The sequence below is a fragment of the Falco punctatus genome (assembly GCF_963210335.1).
Source record: "Falco punctatus genome assembly, chromosome: 6".
Classification (NCBI taxonomy): domain Eukaryota; kingdom Metazoa; phylum Chordata; class Aves; order Falconiformes; family Falconidae; genus Falco; species Falco punctatus.
In genome coordinates this window covers 24189954-24206632 of record NC_137585.1, presented here as the reverse complement: position 1 = coordinate 24206632, position 16679 = coordinate 24189954, and the positions used below count along the sequence as shown (strand labels likewise).

General features: G+C 51.7%; 2 protein-coding genes across 3 annotated transcripts in view; one reads left to right on the top strand and one right to left on the bottom strand.

The window, feature by feature from the left end:
* The window catches only part of ADIPOR2 (adiponectin receptor 2), a 45789-nt gene extending 41987 nt beyond the window's left edge, over positions 1 to 3802 (top strand). For both annotated transcript variants that reach the window (XM_080391557.1, XM_080391558.1), the window contains exon 8: positions 1026 to 3802. In XM_080391557.1, coding sequence (XP_080247683.1) covers positions 1026 to 1157 — 132 coding nt within the window. In that variant the 3' untranslated portion in view covers positions 1158 to 3802. The remainder of the gene's footprint in view (positions 1 to 1025) is intronic.
* Positions 3803 to 8771: 4969 nt separating this feature from the next.
* CACNA2D4 (calcium voltage-gated channel auxiliary subunit alpha2delta 4) overlaps positions 8772 to 16679 on the bottom strand; it is a 152608-nt gene continuing 144700 nt past the window's right edge. The window contains exons 38-40 of the mRNA XM_080391564.1: positions 13736 to 13860; positions 13024 to 13094; positions 8772 to 12271 (exon numbers count right to left, since the gene is read on the bottom strand). Of these exons, the coding sequence (XP_080247690.1) occupies positions 12185 to 12271; positions 13024 to 13094; positions 13736 to 13860 (283 nt within the window). The 3' untranslated portion in view covers positions 8772 to 12184. The remainder of the gene's footprint in view (positions 12272 to 13023; positions 13095 to 13735; positions 13861 to 16679) is intronic.

Genomic DNA, 16679 nt, shown 5'->3' with positions numbered 1-16679 from the left:
GATCTGTGGCCCAGAAGAAGGGAAAGTGGGGTGAGCAGGCGAGTGGGTGAAGCTTGGTATGAGGGAAAGGATCATGAAGTCTGTGGAGGAGGAATTGCATGGGGAAGATGTAAAGAAAGGAATAGGGTGAGCAAAAGTAGAGATGAGAGGACGGTGTGCCTTTGGAAGGCCACTGTACTTCCACTAGCATAGTTTAAGGCTGCTAAAAGGGACCAGAAGTGAGAATGAGGCCTGGGTTGTTTGAGTGGTTTTGCATGGCACCAGTTTGCTAGGTCTGTTTAAATGGCCACAAACAAAGCCTTGTTATGATAATGAGCTAGACTCCAAAAGCGCTGGTGTACCACCAACTCTTCCAAGCTTCCCATGGAGCCTGCAAATACACATCTGTAGAAATTTTTCAAGAGCATTATCCATATTTTGGTATGTCTGCCCTCAGACGAGGGCATGCTTTGTCATGTAGCTCCCTTCTGGTTTTCATTCTGCTGTACTATAATCAATAGCATCCAGGGCATTCATTCAGAACATCTGGTTGTTTCTAGGTTTTAAAATAATACCTTTTTTTTCTGTTCTGTTTCTCTGTGGCAGAGAAATAAAATAATGTTTAAAATCCACTTAGCAAAACTTGTGCTTGTGACCAGAGCAGAGTTTGTATCTTTTATCTGTATGAGAGCCCTTTTTACCAATAAACCACCTGTGTGGTTTGGAGGAACTAATTTTAAGTGTCCTGCTTTAGCCTTTTGCCCAAAGCTCTGAAATTATGCTTGTCCCTTCGCAGAGAGGTGTGACCAGCTGGTTAAGATGACTGAAAGAAATGGATGTGTGTGGGTGTGTAGAACTTGATTATTTTGCTAATGATGGGAGAGGGATGGACTTCAATACACAACCTGGAGAACTTTGCAGCTTGTGGTTTGAGGTACTGCTACGTGTTACTGTGTACTTCAGCTGAATGTGTGGCTTTTTTGGAAACAGGGTAGTGCTAGAACCCAAAGTACCCCGGCTGAACATAAGTGTTTTCTTTTCTGCAGTTCCACTCCCATCAGCTGTTTCACGTCTTTGTAGTGGCTGGTGCTTTTGTGCACTTCCACGGAGTTTCAAATCTCCAGGAGTTCCGTTTCACAGTTGGAGGAGGCTGCACAGAGGAAGAAGGGATGCAGTAAAACCAGCCTTCAGCCCAAGATCGTAACCAAAACAGTACCGCAAGTGCGGTTGAAGCATACAGGCTAGCAAAATGAATACCTAAGAAGAATCCATGTTTCAGCTGATGGGACACGGAGCTTCATGGGGATTCTGACTAACCAAGACAAATTCTATACCTCAAGCAATGGAATGAATCAATTTGAAGACCAGGAAATTCTGAAACCCTAACTTATTCTTGGGATCTACAGATTGAGCTACAGAGGACCCTTTCCAAATCGGCTTCTGTTCAATGCCATATTTATTTGTAGAACTGGGGAGGGATAGCTTAGCAGTTTCCTTTTTTTTTAAAAAAAAAAGAAAAAAAAATCTAGGTTAAATTTATATCCTCTTGGAGGGTTTGGGAGTTGATTTTAGATGCTCTTTTGGGAGAAAAACAAATTGTAAATAAGATTTCTAACTTTCTGTTTAAATAAAATTTATATAAATGTTTTAAACAATGGGATGGGGGGGGGAAAGGGTTTTTGTAAAGAATGCAACATGCAAGTACCACACACTGTTTCAATTTTGCACAAAATAAATGATTGCAGGAGGACCAGGTAAAATTCCCAGGAGTTAGGCATGTTGGCCCTGCAGGTTTTCCTGGTGGCCAGCATGCCCTGGGCAATGTGGGGTCCTGGCCAGCACTTGGAGTAGGCTCAGTACATGTGTACAAGGGTAGCGAAGGCTGGATTAATTGTGTTGTCATCCAGGTCTCAGTGTTAGCAAGTTTGTTTATTGAGCAGCTTGAAAGATACGTCTGTGCCCTGCCTAAGCATGTGGGACAGCTGCCTTCCAAGTTTGTGTGGCCTGTGTAGTTCTGGATAGTGGATCTTAGTTGGTTGGTTTGGTTCTCATCATATGAAGTGGAGCAGGATGGGATAACTGCACATGAAACAGTAAACAGTCCAACTCCATCAGTGCCTGCCTATACCCAAAGGCCCCCGTTGAGTAGATGGTTGCCGTTTGCGGGCCTGCTCTGTTTTGTCTGAACAAGTGATGGTAATACACTTGTCAAAAGATAGTTGAGTGTGTGAGAGGAAACAGAGGTGGGGTTAAGATGGGCTGGTAAGAGAAAGCTGTGCGCTCCAGGACTTGGAGTTAACAGTTACTGCAGACCTCAAGCACATTACCTTCTCATGTGTCAGGCTCCATGTGCCAAGGGAGTCTGCAGGTTTTTCTTTTTAAGAGGAAAAATCCACAATCAGCCCAATGCAGTTCCTTTTATTTTTTTTTTTTTTTCTTCCTTAGGTCTGCTTCCCATCTGTGCTTTAGCAATGGGACTGCTGGTATTTCTTAAACCTAAAACTAAGAGTTCAGTTGGATTGCTGTGGAGCAGATGCACCTCTTATATAAGGGGAGGCATATACCCTTCTCTTTGTAATTGATGTAGCTTGATCTTTGGAGCCCAGTCAGAAGCCAGACTGAAGGAGAATCTTTGGAGTTGTAAGGTAAAACTTGAATGTGTTGTTTGTTATGGCACAGGTATTGCTTGGGGTGTTTAGTTGGAAATTCAGAGCAATTACCTCTCTCACAGGTGAGTTAAACAGCTCATAAAATGCTGTATTTCACAGGGAAGGAAAGTAAAGGGAGGGTTTTTTTTTTGTTGTTGTGTACGAGTTTATTTTTAAGACTTCTGCAAGTATGAATTTTCATCAGTCAAGAGAAAGTTGTGAATTGCAGAGACCTTCCCATACCTTGAGTGTCATGAGGAGTGTGTTTTGAGGAGTTACTTTGCCTAACGGAGTCAAGTAGAAGCAGAACGCCTTCCTAAAGTTGACTGGATTTTAAGGCTTCACCCCTTGAATGGAGCCTTTGTAAAGCATCCGAGAGCAAGGTCAGCTTCAGAAAGAGGTGCTGCAGGAGAGTCTGCAAGCTTAGAGGGATGTATTCTCAGTAGGATCACTACACTGGATGCCTGTAGGGCCAGAAGTAGTTTGTCACAGGTCTGTGTGGTACTGAAAGGAAGTAAAGGGCAGTATTAACTTGGATGTAAGAGCTAATAGCACTGGCATCCTGGTCAAAGATGTAGAGTTGCTTGGCAGGAAGTATACTGGTGTCTGAGGAAAGCATGATGGTACATATCAGAATCAGAGTTGTCTGTAAGGCACTTCGGGACGCCTCTGTAACAGTACCAGCAGAAGTGGCAGTCTCCATCCTGGATCATCCCACGTTCACTCCTTGAAGGGTGATTGTAACCTGGTCCTACGCAGCACAGAACTATTACAAAAACACAGTATTCCACCTGCTATTCTTAACCCAGTCAGTCTCTCCGTTCAAGAAGTTTGTGTGTTCCAATAAAAACAACCTAGCTGTGCACTTTTCTGTAGCTCTTGCTGAGAACTCTTCCCAGGTTGGCACCTGAATGCCTTACTCTCAGCAGTCAGAGGCTTGCTTGCTCTGTGTGCAGGTTATTGCCATAGAATAGTTAGGACCTACAGCTTCTTTCCTTCCCCATTAAATAGTGGCCTTGTTCAGTATATTTCTTTTTAAAAATTGCTTACTGTTGGAAGCAATGAAGCACATTCTGGGGTTTTGATGGTTGGGGACTCTGGTGATGGTTCCATATAAGATGGGATCTTATTACTTGCTGTATTCTTAACTTCTGCTAATAAAAGAACCAAATGGATTATTGTCTAGTTTGGGTCTTTCCACGCTGTGTGTGAAGCTTGAAAGAGTCGCTGTCACTTTCTTCCTTCCCAACGCTTACAGGCAGCACTTTGTAGGTAAAAGACTTCTGCTGGTGCAGAAACCAAACTGATACCTAAAGGCTTGTTTACCTGTGTTGAACCGATGCTTGCTGTGTGCCTTCTCGAGCAAAAGCCAGTGGGTGGGGGACTTTGCGTGACTAAACATCAGTTCTGCTGCGTGGCATCCTCGTGAATTACAGACATCACATACAGACAGGTATGTGCCTAGTCTTGATGTAAGATTCCAGTACTGTCTTGTGCTTGTAAGCATCGCAGCAGACACAGTTGTCTATGGACTGTGCTGCCTCTTAGTTTCAGTGCTAATCTTGAGGGGAAATTTCTTTTTTCCAAAGTCTAGACTTTTATTCAATGCCCAATGGAGTTGCCAGTTGTAGTATGGGGCTGATAGTGGTGTGGGAGAAGGAGATCCTGTTAGGTGTGTCTCGTGCCACCGCTTCATGAAGCTGCTTGTCATAAGAACTCCCGTGACATACAGTTTTTTCTGAACTTGCAGAGAACAAAGAGTCTGAGACAACATGTATCCCATCCCATGTCTGCTTGGTTTTTGACCTCTGCCGTATTTTAAAACTAACTTGATGAAGTGGGATTGGTGTTACTGCCGAGTTTCATCTGTTTTGGAAAGCTTAGCTGGATCTGTGTTGTTAAGTGAGAGCATTAAGCTGCAAGGTGGACTTGGGGATGGCTAGCCTTTGTCTGGTCTCTTTCTCCATCCTCCAAACCTCCGTCCGAGCCTAGGCTAGCTGTAGTTTCAAAAGTTACCTAGTTTTTGCATGTTTAGAGACACTAATTGTCGGTGGCTCAGTTTTCCAGTTCCTGGTCTTGCAGATTTTAGGGCAGACCATGTGTACTGTCCCCTTCCTTGCTCCAAGGTTTAAAAGGGCTTTCTCTTAGGGCTGCAGGTTGTGTGCCAGGGGCTAACAGGCAGGCAAAGTAAAGGAACAAGCTGGCTAAGGAGTCAAACTGGGTGGAGTGTGGTGAAAGGAGCAGTAACTGTGATTTATGGACAGTATTGGAAAGGTAAAGGTGAAGTGCTGGGAGGTGAGAGTTTGCAAGGAGAAAAATAGGCAAGAGGGATTGAGGGTGGGAGAACAAGAGCTGGGGGGAAGAGGGTGGGTGCTGGAGACCTTGGTGGCTGTGGCTGAATTTTTAGGTGAGTTGAGGTTGGGAAGAACTATTGAATTCCTGGTGTAGAGGAAAATGCCTCCTGACTTGTACCCATGTAAGGGATTGATTGTAGTCTCCTGGTATGCAGGCTTAAGAGCTGGTAGGGGTGGGAAGGGAGTGGGTTTTGGCTGGGGAGGGAGTGGGGCCTTCTGCTCCCTTCATTGCTGTTCCCTGGCTGTCAGCAAACATCTGTGAGCTGCCTGGGCAAGATATGCCTAATCCTCCTCTTGTGTTGGCTCCCACTGAGTCTGGGCATCTACAGCTGTGCTATTTATCAGTTACTTGATTCAAGATACATGTTTTGCAGTGGCTTCTAAGAGAGCCAGTTCCAGTAAATGACCTGTGACAGCTTGAGGTCTCAGGATACATATTTTTTTTTATATGCAAAGCAAACTCAAGGGGCGTGGAGAACATCAGCATCAGATTACACACTTATTACACTAAAAGAAACTTGCTGCTTTAAATATAAATTGCATTTATTCTGTTTTCAGAAAGCAGAGTGGTACTTGAAGTTGTTTAGGCAGGCTAAAATTGTACGTCCTACCATTTCTGCTTGTTGTTGTGGCCATGCTTTGCCCTCTCCTGAGAATTACTTGCTCCATTCACTGCAAAGGGTGAACGTACCCTGAGTGTGGATTAAAGTGCTGCAGTGCAGGTGAACATCTAATGCCAGACATTAACTGGAAATAAATGAAGCATATGATTAGGGTGAAGGAGCTGAATTTGGGTTAGTTGAAGCTATTACAGGCTTCCCTGTAAAACTGAGTTCCGTTTTCCCTTTCTTTTCATTGCCTTTTGTGTGGTATCAAGCGATTTGTTTGAACCAAACTCTCCTGTTGGTCAGTGCTTCTGTATTTGTCTGGAGTGCCCAAGCTGAAATACTCCAGGCTGATTTCCAGGAGTGCTGGGCACTGATGTCCTCCAAATGAAGTTCCCTAAAAAGATCCGCTCCATGGAGAGGATTCCTAGGTCTGTATTGCTCTCTATGAAGAAGCTTTGAACTCACAGCAGCATCAAGTGCATCACACCTGATCAGCTGTTTTAACAATGAGCAATGTAGGAAAAGCACATGAGGGAGTCCCCTGCCCAGCCTCACCTGGGCGGTGCTGCAGTTCAGCTGCTGCAAGAGGACCACAGTGTGACCTGTCCGTTGTTCACCATCTTGCTCACAGTCAGGAAGGTGGGCTGCTTGGGGAGGGGTGGCGGCATGCGAGCCTAGCCCTCCTCTGTGTGTGCAAGGGCATGGTTTGCCAGCTCAGTATTACTTCTGGCATTTCCAGGAACTTTGCCTTTGCCCTTCTCTCCTCTGGTAAAATTCATGTTTGAACGGAGCTATTACTGTTCCTGAGCTGGGAAGTGTTTGCACTAGAGATTCACGATCTTGCTTATTAGCAGCTTCATCTCTGTAGTGGTAAAACTGGCACAGAGGCTCTTCGCAGTTGGCATAAAAACTGAACTGGTCTAGTTGTAAATGAGATGGGAAAACCATGGGCCTGGCTCGGTTCCCAGAACAACAGTGTGTTTCCCTGACAGAGGCAACTGATACCCAAGCCAGCTCCAGCAGCTATCTTTTATCTCTAACCGCACTGAACCTGTGCATACGGTTTGCAGTCTGCCTTAGCGTTGGATCAGTGTGTTACCAACGTTACAACGTGTGTGCATCCCTGTGCAACGTGGGCGCTGCTCCTCGGAATGCCGGCAGGAAGGACAGTGGTGGCTGCCTGACACCCCTGTTGAGCTCTGCCAAGGCAGAGACAGGGCTGGGTGCACTGGGCTGCTGCTGGCAGGGGCCTGCCCGGGACAGGCAGCGTGCCGGGGCTGCCAAAAGTTGAGGTGGCGGCAGCAGCAGCAGCAAGCAAAGCAGGAAGACCTGATGGAATTTCCTGCAGGGCCCACAAGGTATTTACTGAAGAATCATGCTTGGTGGCGTTCAAGCGGTGATACTACGGTTTGCATCATGCACTGATGACGAGCTGCGTTGCTGTGGCTGATGTCATGGCAGGTAGCAACAGTAGTGCTGGCTGGCTGAGTGACGGAAGGTGTACAGGCTCCTTTCAAGTGCAGGCAGAGGCGGCCTAAGGGAACCTGCAGCTGGGGCAGGGCAGAGGCCTGGGGAACCGTCTGCGCCAAGGGATGGGGGAGCTCCCAAGTGTCTGGGGGGGATGGGAGCAGCTCCAGCGAGGGTCCAGCTGATGATGGAGTCATTCGGCACATGGGAGTCTGCCCCTTCCGCAGTGTTTTTGAAGAATTGCTTTGTGCAAAAGTGCATGCTGCGTTCGGCTGCCCTCGGCCCCCCTGCAAGTGGAGGCCTGTGAGTGCCCAGCGTTTCTGTGCTAAAGTACCATTGGGCTTTATCAGCAGAAAAAGCATCCTGGGAAGTACTCCCAAGGAGCTCGAGTATGAGCGGTATGCATGAAACCAGGCAAGGCTGTGGTACTGGTCCTTCGCTGTGGCAGAGAAGAGCACACACACACCTTCCCCCTTAACCCACTTGGAGCACGTGGCTGTTTACTGTGACCACTGCCATCCCCAGCCCAGGATGTGCCAGGCTTGTGCTAAATATAAGCCAATTCAGGCCAGCCTGCTGAAAAGCTGCTGCTTTTGTGCCTGCTCCCAGCTGCAAACATCTGCTGTAAATCCAGGGCTGATTTTCCTACTGTTTTGTAGGATGAAGTCATTCCTGTCTGGCCATACTTGAAGGTCTAGTCATCCAGTCATCTGTCTGCTCTGTCCCAAGGCGTGAGTCAAGGGAGGGCACGTGTACATGATGTTGTGCAAGGTGCGTGTCGCTGCCCACAGCTCAGACTCCCTCTGTGCCCACCGCAGCATTCAGGAGGCACCCGGGGTTACCCCAGCCTGCAGTGGGGTGTTTCTGACGCCTGTAAGTAGGGTAACAGAGAAGTTTCAGGTCTCTTCCCAACTCGCTCTCCACCTGCCTGGGAGGAAATTGGCTGCAGATTTAGGGCTTGTGAAGCCCCTGATTTATGTGGCAGCCCGATGTGGCTGGGTGGGTCTGACAGACACTCGTCACTGCAGAGCACCGCTGGGGACTTTCCTCCCGTCGTGTCTTGCCTTAATAGAATAAACCCTGATGCCTGCAGTTTGCACATTTATGGGGGTGGATGGAATCTTGCAGGAGGTACAGCTGTGATTTATAGTGCCGTATCAGGACAGCAGCAGGATGCTGCTCAGCTGGAAGCGAGAGATGGCTCCTCTCACAGCTGCTCTGCTGCTGGTCACATCCTCTGGCTTCATCTCTGTTTGCTTTTGCTGACCTATTTTTGTCTGCTGTGCCCAGCACATGGCTGAAAAAGTTGGGAGCTAGAGCAGTAGCTCTTCCTGGAGATTTTTCTCTTACTGTAGGGCCGTGAGCCACTATCTGCCAGGTAAGAAGAGCATGTGGTGGAATTTGCTTAACCCCATGCTGGAGATCAGAAATGGGTAGATGTGCTTGGGTTCTGCTTTGCTGGCAAGGAACAACCAAGCCATTTGCCTTCCAAGGCTAAAAGCGTACCTAGGTGCAGCTCACCCCACTGTGGATCAACAGCACCATAGGAAGAATAGGGCTGTGTTCGCCTCGCAACGGCTAAGACAAACCCCTCATGGACAGAAGCAGGAGCTTCTGTAGCAAAACTGGGTGCTGCAGCATGCATGTGCTGGCTCCCCTGGGGAGCGCTGGCATGGGCCTGCTGCGAGCTGCTGTGGCTGAGCACACCCACCGGTGTTTCCAGGGCAGCTGGGGGGGCGGGCAGGGAAGCTCCCCTCTTCCTCACCCCTTGCAGTGAGCCTGGGAATGGGCCTATAAATCACACTCCGGAGGGGTGCCTGGTACTGTCCAGGTGGTGCTGCTGCAGCTTTCCAGGGACCCTGGGGTCTTCTCCATCCTCCCCTACAGGACCTGGATGAGGAGGGATGCTTAGGACATTCCTATCAAGCATTGGGTACAAGTGTGGGGGCATCGTGGGCGCAGGTGGCCCAGTGAGGGGGCACAAGGAGATGTCTCCCCCCACAGCCCTGCAGCCAGAGGCTGAGGAGCTGTCCCCCAGGACTGGGGCGCCCTCAGCTCAGGTGGTGGGGGACTGTGGGGTCATGCCTTACCCTTGCCCCCTCACAGAGGCCACTCTCCTCTGGAGACACACCAGAGCATCTCTTGACTATTAGCTGCTGTCTGGTTTCACACCCCAATCCCCAGCTCAAGCCCTGCAGCGGTGGGGTGGGATGGGGGAGCTGTTTGCTCCAGGGGCATTTGGGGGGCAGCTGGTGAGCGCTGGAGGAGGCAGCGCGTGCTGGCGGGTTGGGTTGCGATCTGTAGGATCAGCCACACAGGCAGAGGTGAGTGCTTGGCACCCGTTGCCAGCCCAGCTGAACCAGCCAGCCGTGCCCACAGCCCAGCTCTCGCTGCCTGACAGGTGCCCGAGGAGCCCCAGCATGGAGCCACCAGCTCTTTTTGCTTTAGCCGGGTGCACCTCGGTGCCAGCTGCATGAAGCCGCTCACGGCAGCGGCTTGACACTTGGTGTGCAATGGTGTGAGTGACTCTGCGGCCTGGTCACCAGTGTGCACTCAGGTTTTAAGTCGGGGCAAACCTTCACCCTTAAACCAAAAAATAAGATATAATACAGTTCTCACCCCTATCCTATTCCCCCCAGTTACAACCTATGTGCAAATTTGCTGAGTTAATTAAGCCAGGTGTAATTCACATCTTCGCTGTCTCAGTGCAGGTCTCTTTACAGGACTATGTTTATTGCAGATTAATGCACCTGAAATCAAACGTGGATCACATGTAGCAGGGCAATGCGTTTTTGCGTATTTTTTTTTTAAGCTGACTGGAGATGGGACTGCTAATCCTTTCTGACAGGGAGGTCACCCTTCAGAGTGGTGCCCCAGGAGGGCAGGCACCAAGGGCAGGCACACAGAATGGGGGGAGCTATGCCAGCCAACAGGGGATGCCCTGAGCTGGTGGCTCCTCAGTCTGTGAGCAGCTTTTGATTCCTCAGCCTTGACAGCAGCCCCTTTTCCCTCTGCACTGCCTTCATCTTCCTTGGCTGCTTCTGGCTCTGATAAGGTCACTGCATCTGAAGCCTGGAAACCATCTCCATCTCCGTATGTACTTCCAGTACTGCAGTTGTTCCTCTCCTCTTTGCCCAAACACCGCCTCCAGCGAGGCAAAATCAGCCACGGCAGGAGCTGTAATGCCCTGAAAGGTCCCTACCAGGACCTGGTTGTGACCAGTACTGCCCCCTCAGCATCTGGTGACACTAGTGGCAAGAAGAAGCATACTGACCCTAGCACACCAGGGCTGCGTTTGTGGGCTCCCGCTCGTGTGGGGAAGGGGACAGCCCTGGTGTGAGGGTAAAGCCCTTCCCATACAACTGCCCTTTTCAGCAGCTGCATGTGGGTCTAACGCTGGCAGCGGTGGCTGCAGGAGCAGGTGGCTTGGTGGGCTCGGTAAGGAGCCCTGCAGCTGTGCACAACCAGCACACATGGAGGGCAGCGAGCAAGGAGGGTGTGGGCACTTGTCCTGCAGGAGGTGGCAGCTTGGTATGACGAGTCACACCGCTCTCAGGGGGCCTGGAGCAGTGCAAGAGGCTCCCAAAGTGGCCCCCTTGCAGAGGAGGCCAGGGCAAGGTTCTGCCTTGCTGGGCTGCTAGCCTGCTCCCCTGGTGCAACCGCGGTGTACCCACAGGTGGCTACAGATGGGGATGGTGCAGAGCTCAAGGTGAGACCCGGTTTCTGTCTGTAGCTGCTGGCTGTGGCATCCCCATTCCTGGCATGTACCCTGCCAGCGTTGGGACCCCCACCCTGCTTCAGAGGTGACAGAGCTGTGGGGTGCAGCTGGCTGCTTCACGGTGTTTGTGCTGTGTGGCCAGAGGCTCTTCTTCCCATGGCAGCACAGCAACCAGGAGCTCTTCTTGGCACCCCCGTTTTGTGGGGGGAGGGCCAGGCCACTGCAGCTTCGTTTGCAGTCCCTCCACCAGCACCCTGTCCCTGTGTGTTTGGCAGAGAGAGGGTTTTCTGGGATGTAACGTAGTGCTGCGCTTTGTACCAAACATGACATGCTGAAGCTGAAGTATCTATTTAGAATGTACCATATATTTGTTTTTAACGAGAGGTATGGAGCAGTTAATACAAAAAAAAAAAAAAAAAAAAAAAAGGGAAAAATCAATGCTCCCACCTGGGGTCCCTAAAGCGCTGTGAGAAACAGCCCGTGCCCACCAGCTGGAGATGCCAGGCTCAGGGCTGCTTGCCCTGGGACAGCCAAGGGCAGCTTCAATGAGCACGGCGGTGCTGCTCTGGGGGGGAAAGTGCCCGTTCCGTAACCACTTCTGCAGTGAAATTAGCAGGCAGTGGGAAATGTACCTCCTCTTTTGGTGGGTCATACGTAACTCCTTCCCAGAGGTAAGGTCACATCTAGACAGGAATCTGGATGCCGCGCTAGTGGTGGGTCTCCTCAGCAGAGCTGCTGTAGCTGCAGCTAACTAGTCACGCTGTGCTACCTCCCGTTGTTGTCCAGTTAGGTGTTCAGTTACTGCGGTTCAGGTCAGGTGCCATGTCCTGCCCCTGGGGTCCTGGGCAAGGACCACCCCGAAGACCAGGAGATGCTGCCTCCCTGCTGGGAACCACTAAGGGCCCTGTTCTGGCACGGCTGTGCCTGGGCTGCTCCAGACCTGGGTGCTCAAAATGCTGGCGGCTCCCACCGAGGGACAGGCAGACGGTGTACCCTGCCCCCCACCCCCACCCCGCTTTCCTGAGGTGCTTTCTGCCTCCGGGGCTCCAAAGTGGCTCCACAGGAGGCAGGCTGACGGTGAAATGCCACCCGTGCCAATGACCTTGGCTGTCCTGGCTGTGAGCCGGTGGCTGGGAGGAGCAGCTCGGTAGGCGCGTGCCAGGGTCCCGCATGGGCCTCTCGGCGCGGGCGTTCAAGGAGGGAGCAGCTTCCACCATCGGCACACGCTGGACCCTGTGGTGAAGGATGCAGGATGCACTGTGCCACGTCGGTAACGCTCTGTCTCCCCAGGGAGCTGCAGTGGGCACCCCAGGATGGCCTGCGCCCCCACCTCCTCCCCTCCTGCCGCTCGGGCCAGCAGAAGCCCAGTCCTCCCGGTTCTCTGCCGCGTAAGGCGCTTTGCAGGCGGCGTCACCGCAGGAGCAGCACCAGGGGCAGAAGGAGCAGCATCGGTGAGACAGACAGCTCGGCAGTGCCACCGCAGTCTTGGGCATTTTCCTGGGAGATGGGAGAGAAGGCATCAGCTTGCTTACCCCCAGGGCGGCTGCCGGCAGAGGGAAGGGAGCCCACTGCTCGCCTTTGGAAGGGGGAGCAATGCCCGTGGCCAGAAGGAAGGGTCACCACGGGCAAAGGAAGGGACTGGTTTGATGCCTGCGGGCCACGGTGGTCACCTGCAAGCTAGGAAGCCACTTGTGTCCTTGGCTTTCGCCATGCTCTGCCCCACACCCTGAGCCCCATCCCTCAGCCTCAGAGACCGCAGCAGGATCAGCTCCTGCCAGCAGGTCCCCCTTGCAGCTCCTTCCAGAGTCCGCTGCCCATGAGCGGGTTGCCATGCCTGCTCCTGGCGCCCGGGGCAGGGACAGGCAGATGGGCTGTCCTGCACACTGCGAAGGTGCCCAGACCAAACCCCTGCCAGCCTGGCCGGGCGGGATAGCTGCCCGGCTGCACCAAGCCCGGGTTGCAAGGGCTAGTTACAGGGATCAGGGCTCTTCCAGCGGGTGAACCCCCAAAGAAACCCAGCAACCCTGTGATGTCTGAGCTCAAGTCCTTCCCAGGTGTCACTAGTGTGACCGTCCTCCTGCTAGGAAGCCCCTTAGGGAGTCAGGTGGCTGCGTCTGGGTCCAGCCAGCAGCACGGGCACGTGGTACACGCAGCCGGGGTGCAAGGGGAGGTGTGTGCATGGCCACAGGCGTGCCCGTGGTGGAACCCAGCCGCGTGCTCTCCCTCCCTCCCGTGCTGCCCCAGGGTACCTCAGGGTGAAACGCGTGGCACGTGTCCGGCCGCCGCCTCAGCTTCTGGGACCGCATCCGTTCACACTTCACTGAAGCGTTATGTGCGAGACTGTTAAGGACACAGGCGGCAGCAGCAGGGAGGGGAGATGAGTGCTGCACAGACCCACAGGGTTTGCTGCAAGTTGTCTAGGTGTAACTGCAGAGCCTCAGAGACAGAGCAGGGAGGATGAGGGAAGGGCAGGTCACCCTGCATGGGCTGGAGACGTCTCCTAGCGCTAAAAGACAGCAAGGACCAACAGGCAGCTCAAAGTGGCGAAAATGCCAGGGCAGGGCTCAGCTTCACAGTGACAAGCTGCACCACATCACCGCCCTTATGAGGAGCAAGGGATGAGGACCCAGCAGGGATGAGTTATGGAAGCACCTGGGAGCAGTGCGGGGAGCCAGCCCAGCTGCACCCACCCCACCGCTGACCCTTTCCTCTGGCCTGTCCCGCCCTCACCCTGTGCAGCACATCAGACAGCCAGGCAGTGGAGGCTGGCTTCCTCTTGTGGGGCTGGAAGGCGGAACTGTTACCTCCTCTCCACTGCACTGCAACCCCACCTGCTCCATGTCTCTCCCCGGCTGTCCCACAATGCCCACCACGCCCATGGCAATTGCCACAGGAGCACGTTTTACACCCTAGCAAACACAGAGATGAAAGGGCCTGTGGAGCTGTGCGTCTCTGCTGTGTGTGGAAGGATATATTTGACCTCTTTTGCATCCAGCAGGACAGGTGGGAAGATGCTGCAGTCGCAGACAGCATCTGTGACGAGGAGCAGCAGGTTACTGTTGGTGATCTGCTGTGCCACAAACATCCTGCAAGAAAAAAAGCAGGTGGGAGAAACCACGTCTCTCTTGCTGCAGTGCCAGAGCAGCTGCCCTGGCATCACCCAGCCCACAGCAAAGAAATCAACAAAACTCCGGAGATCATTGGAAACGTGATGTCAGCAGAAAGCAGGAGAGACACAGCAAGCAGCCATACGCACGGGGAGGTGGTGTTATCACACCTCTTTGGCTGCAGGATGCTCCAAAGTGGCTCAGATTTACAACTCCACGCTAGGCACAAAAGCCAAAATCAAACCCAAAATGCAAGAACCCAACCAAAAAGACCAACCAACAAACAAAACCCAACACAAGTCTCTTCCGAATGGGGCAGGATGTCACAGCAGATGACACCTGAGAAGGCCTGGTTTCCATCCAGAGGTGTGCCAACGCCCATTCAACTTACATTTATGCATATGCTTATGTGATCCAAGGATGTATGTACTACGTGGCCCTGCAAGGAGCAGAGTTTTGTTAAATTTCATGTTACTGGAGTGGGACATAGAGGATCCCAGTAGCACTACACATTACGTTGGTGTGATGGGACTGACCAGCTGGTGCTTGGTCTTGCCTACTGCCACGAGAAACACACAGCTTCACTTTGCAGCCACAATTTTGCCTGCGCCTTCCCTTCCTTGTTGGACAAGCAGACTACGGAAAAGGACTGGTGACAAGAACCAGCACGTGCCTATGGGGATGTCTCTAGATGCAAGCGTTTACCCAAGGATGTGCACGTGAGGGCTTGTGGCAGCGCTGTGCTGCCCAGTTGCGCAGGCAGCAGACGGCTTGCATGGGCAGAGCAGGATGAGGGCAGGCACGCGTTTCGGCTGTGTGCAGGGCTTAGGGCATGAGTGTGCGTGTGTGCATGCACAGGCAGCTCAGACACGTCTCTGTGCTCACGAGGCTGCATGTGCCTGTGACTGTGGGTTTGCACACTGGCACGTGCACGTCTATGGCACCCCTGGGTGCGCAGGGAGAGTGGCAGGGGGTGCGTGTCCAGGCGCACGCGTGCTGGTGTCACTGCAAGGTGCCGTACGTGTCTGGGCATCTCCCCAGCCTACGCCTCCCCCCGAGTCTGATGCCTCGCAGGCATTGCCTGCCCTCTGCCAGCACAGAGGCTGCAGCCACCCAGAGCCAGGCTGACCTGCCTGTGCTGCTGTGCTCCACTGCCTGCTGGCAGGCTGTGCTGCTGCTGGGGACGGGGCGGCCGTACAGCCCTGGCAAGGAACCTGCAGGCTGGCCTGGGGCCACTGGACACGGGGAAGGCCAGGGATGTTGGGCTTGGCATGGCTGCACTGGTGGCGAGGCTGCAACACTGCAGCCAGTATGTGGCTCTATGCACTCTTGATCCTGCTAAGCACTTCTCAGCCCAAGGAGAGGGCTTCTGGATTAGAAATACGGGTTTGTGAGGATGTGCCCGCTGCACCGACCAGTCTGGCTGCACTGGAGGACCATCCTGTCTCCTTGGTTTTTCACCACCTAGGCTGGCTGCCTTCTAGCCTCGGGATTTCTGTATTCACATTTTAGAGGTGTTGAATGTCACACGCTGCAGCTCAACCATTTCATTAGTATTCCTGGCCGAGGACTGTTTTGGAAGCTCTGACAAGCTGATTTTAACCCATGCACAAATTCAGTAACCAGGATAAAAGTGCTCCGTGCACCGACCTGCAAGCCAACTTTTTGGCCAGGATGGAGCATGCAGCCTACCCTGGCTCCTCTGGGAACCACCTGGACTTGTGAAACATGACCAGGAGAGCCTGTACACCTGGGCCTGCCACTGGCTAACGCGCCACAGAGCATGTGTCTGTCCCAAACACCTGCATGAAAGATGCACAAAAGATACGCCTGGAATCCAGAGGCTGCAGCTACACCTGCAACTAGGAAGCAGCTGAGCAGGATGGTGCAGCTGCTGCTGCCCTCCAGCAAGGAGGGGTCAGCTCCAGGCTGCGTTGGTGGCAGCAATCTGTGCAGCAACAGCTCAACACACCAACAGGGCAGTCTGGGGGACTCTGGATTGGCCCAGAGCTTATTGCACCTACACACCTTGTTGTCCCTACATCTGCAATCTCTTCTAAAACAACATTTGGCAAGGCCTGGTTTTCCTCAAGTCATGTGGACTAGCACAGGCTGTTTTACTAACCTTTAAGTCTTTCCTGCAGTTGATCCAAGACTGAAGTCAGACTAGGTAGGATTGGTTTTGGTGGTGTTTTGTTTGTTTTTTTTTTAAGAGGGATTCCAGTCAGATCTGTTTGGACACCTCATGTTAGGAAAAGCTGGACCAGTGGAAATTCATCCTTCTGTCAGCTTTCCGCACGTGATTGCTGATGGTGCTACGCAACTGCTAAAAACTGCCTGTTTTCACAACGACTTTTCTGTTATTTTGGACTGTTCATTCTCTTAAAATGAAAATGGAAAATAAAAAAGTGGACCTGTGTTTTCATTTTTTTTTCAGTTTAACACTTCTTTTTTTCCCCCTTCCCTACTTTTTTTTTCTGTAGAAAAACAGAAAAGAGGGAAAATAAAAAAAAAGGAAAAGGAAATCCAAAAGCATTGCGAAAAAAAAATTTCTAGGCAGAAAACTTTTGCCAGAAATGTGAAAAAACAGAAAAAGCTCCTTTCTGAAATCTGTGGAATGGAATGATCTCTATCTCTATCTCTATCTCTATCTATTTCTATTTCTATAAATATATTAAAAAAATGCTCTTTCCCTTGTTCTACAGTCACCTCTGCTTATTAACAGATGGTTTTAATTTTTTTTTCTCTTTTATTGAGAAGTGATAGCTTGGTCACTTCACCTCCTCATTGCCCAGCGT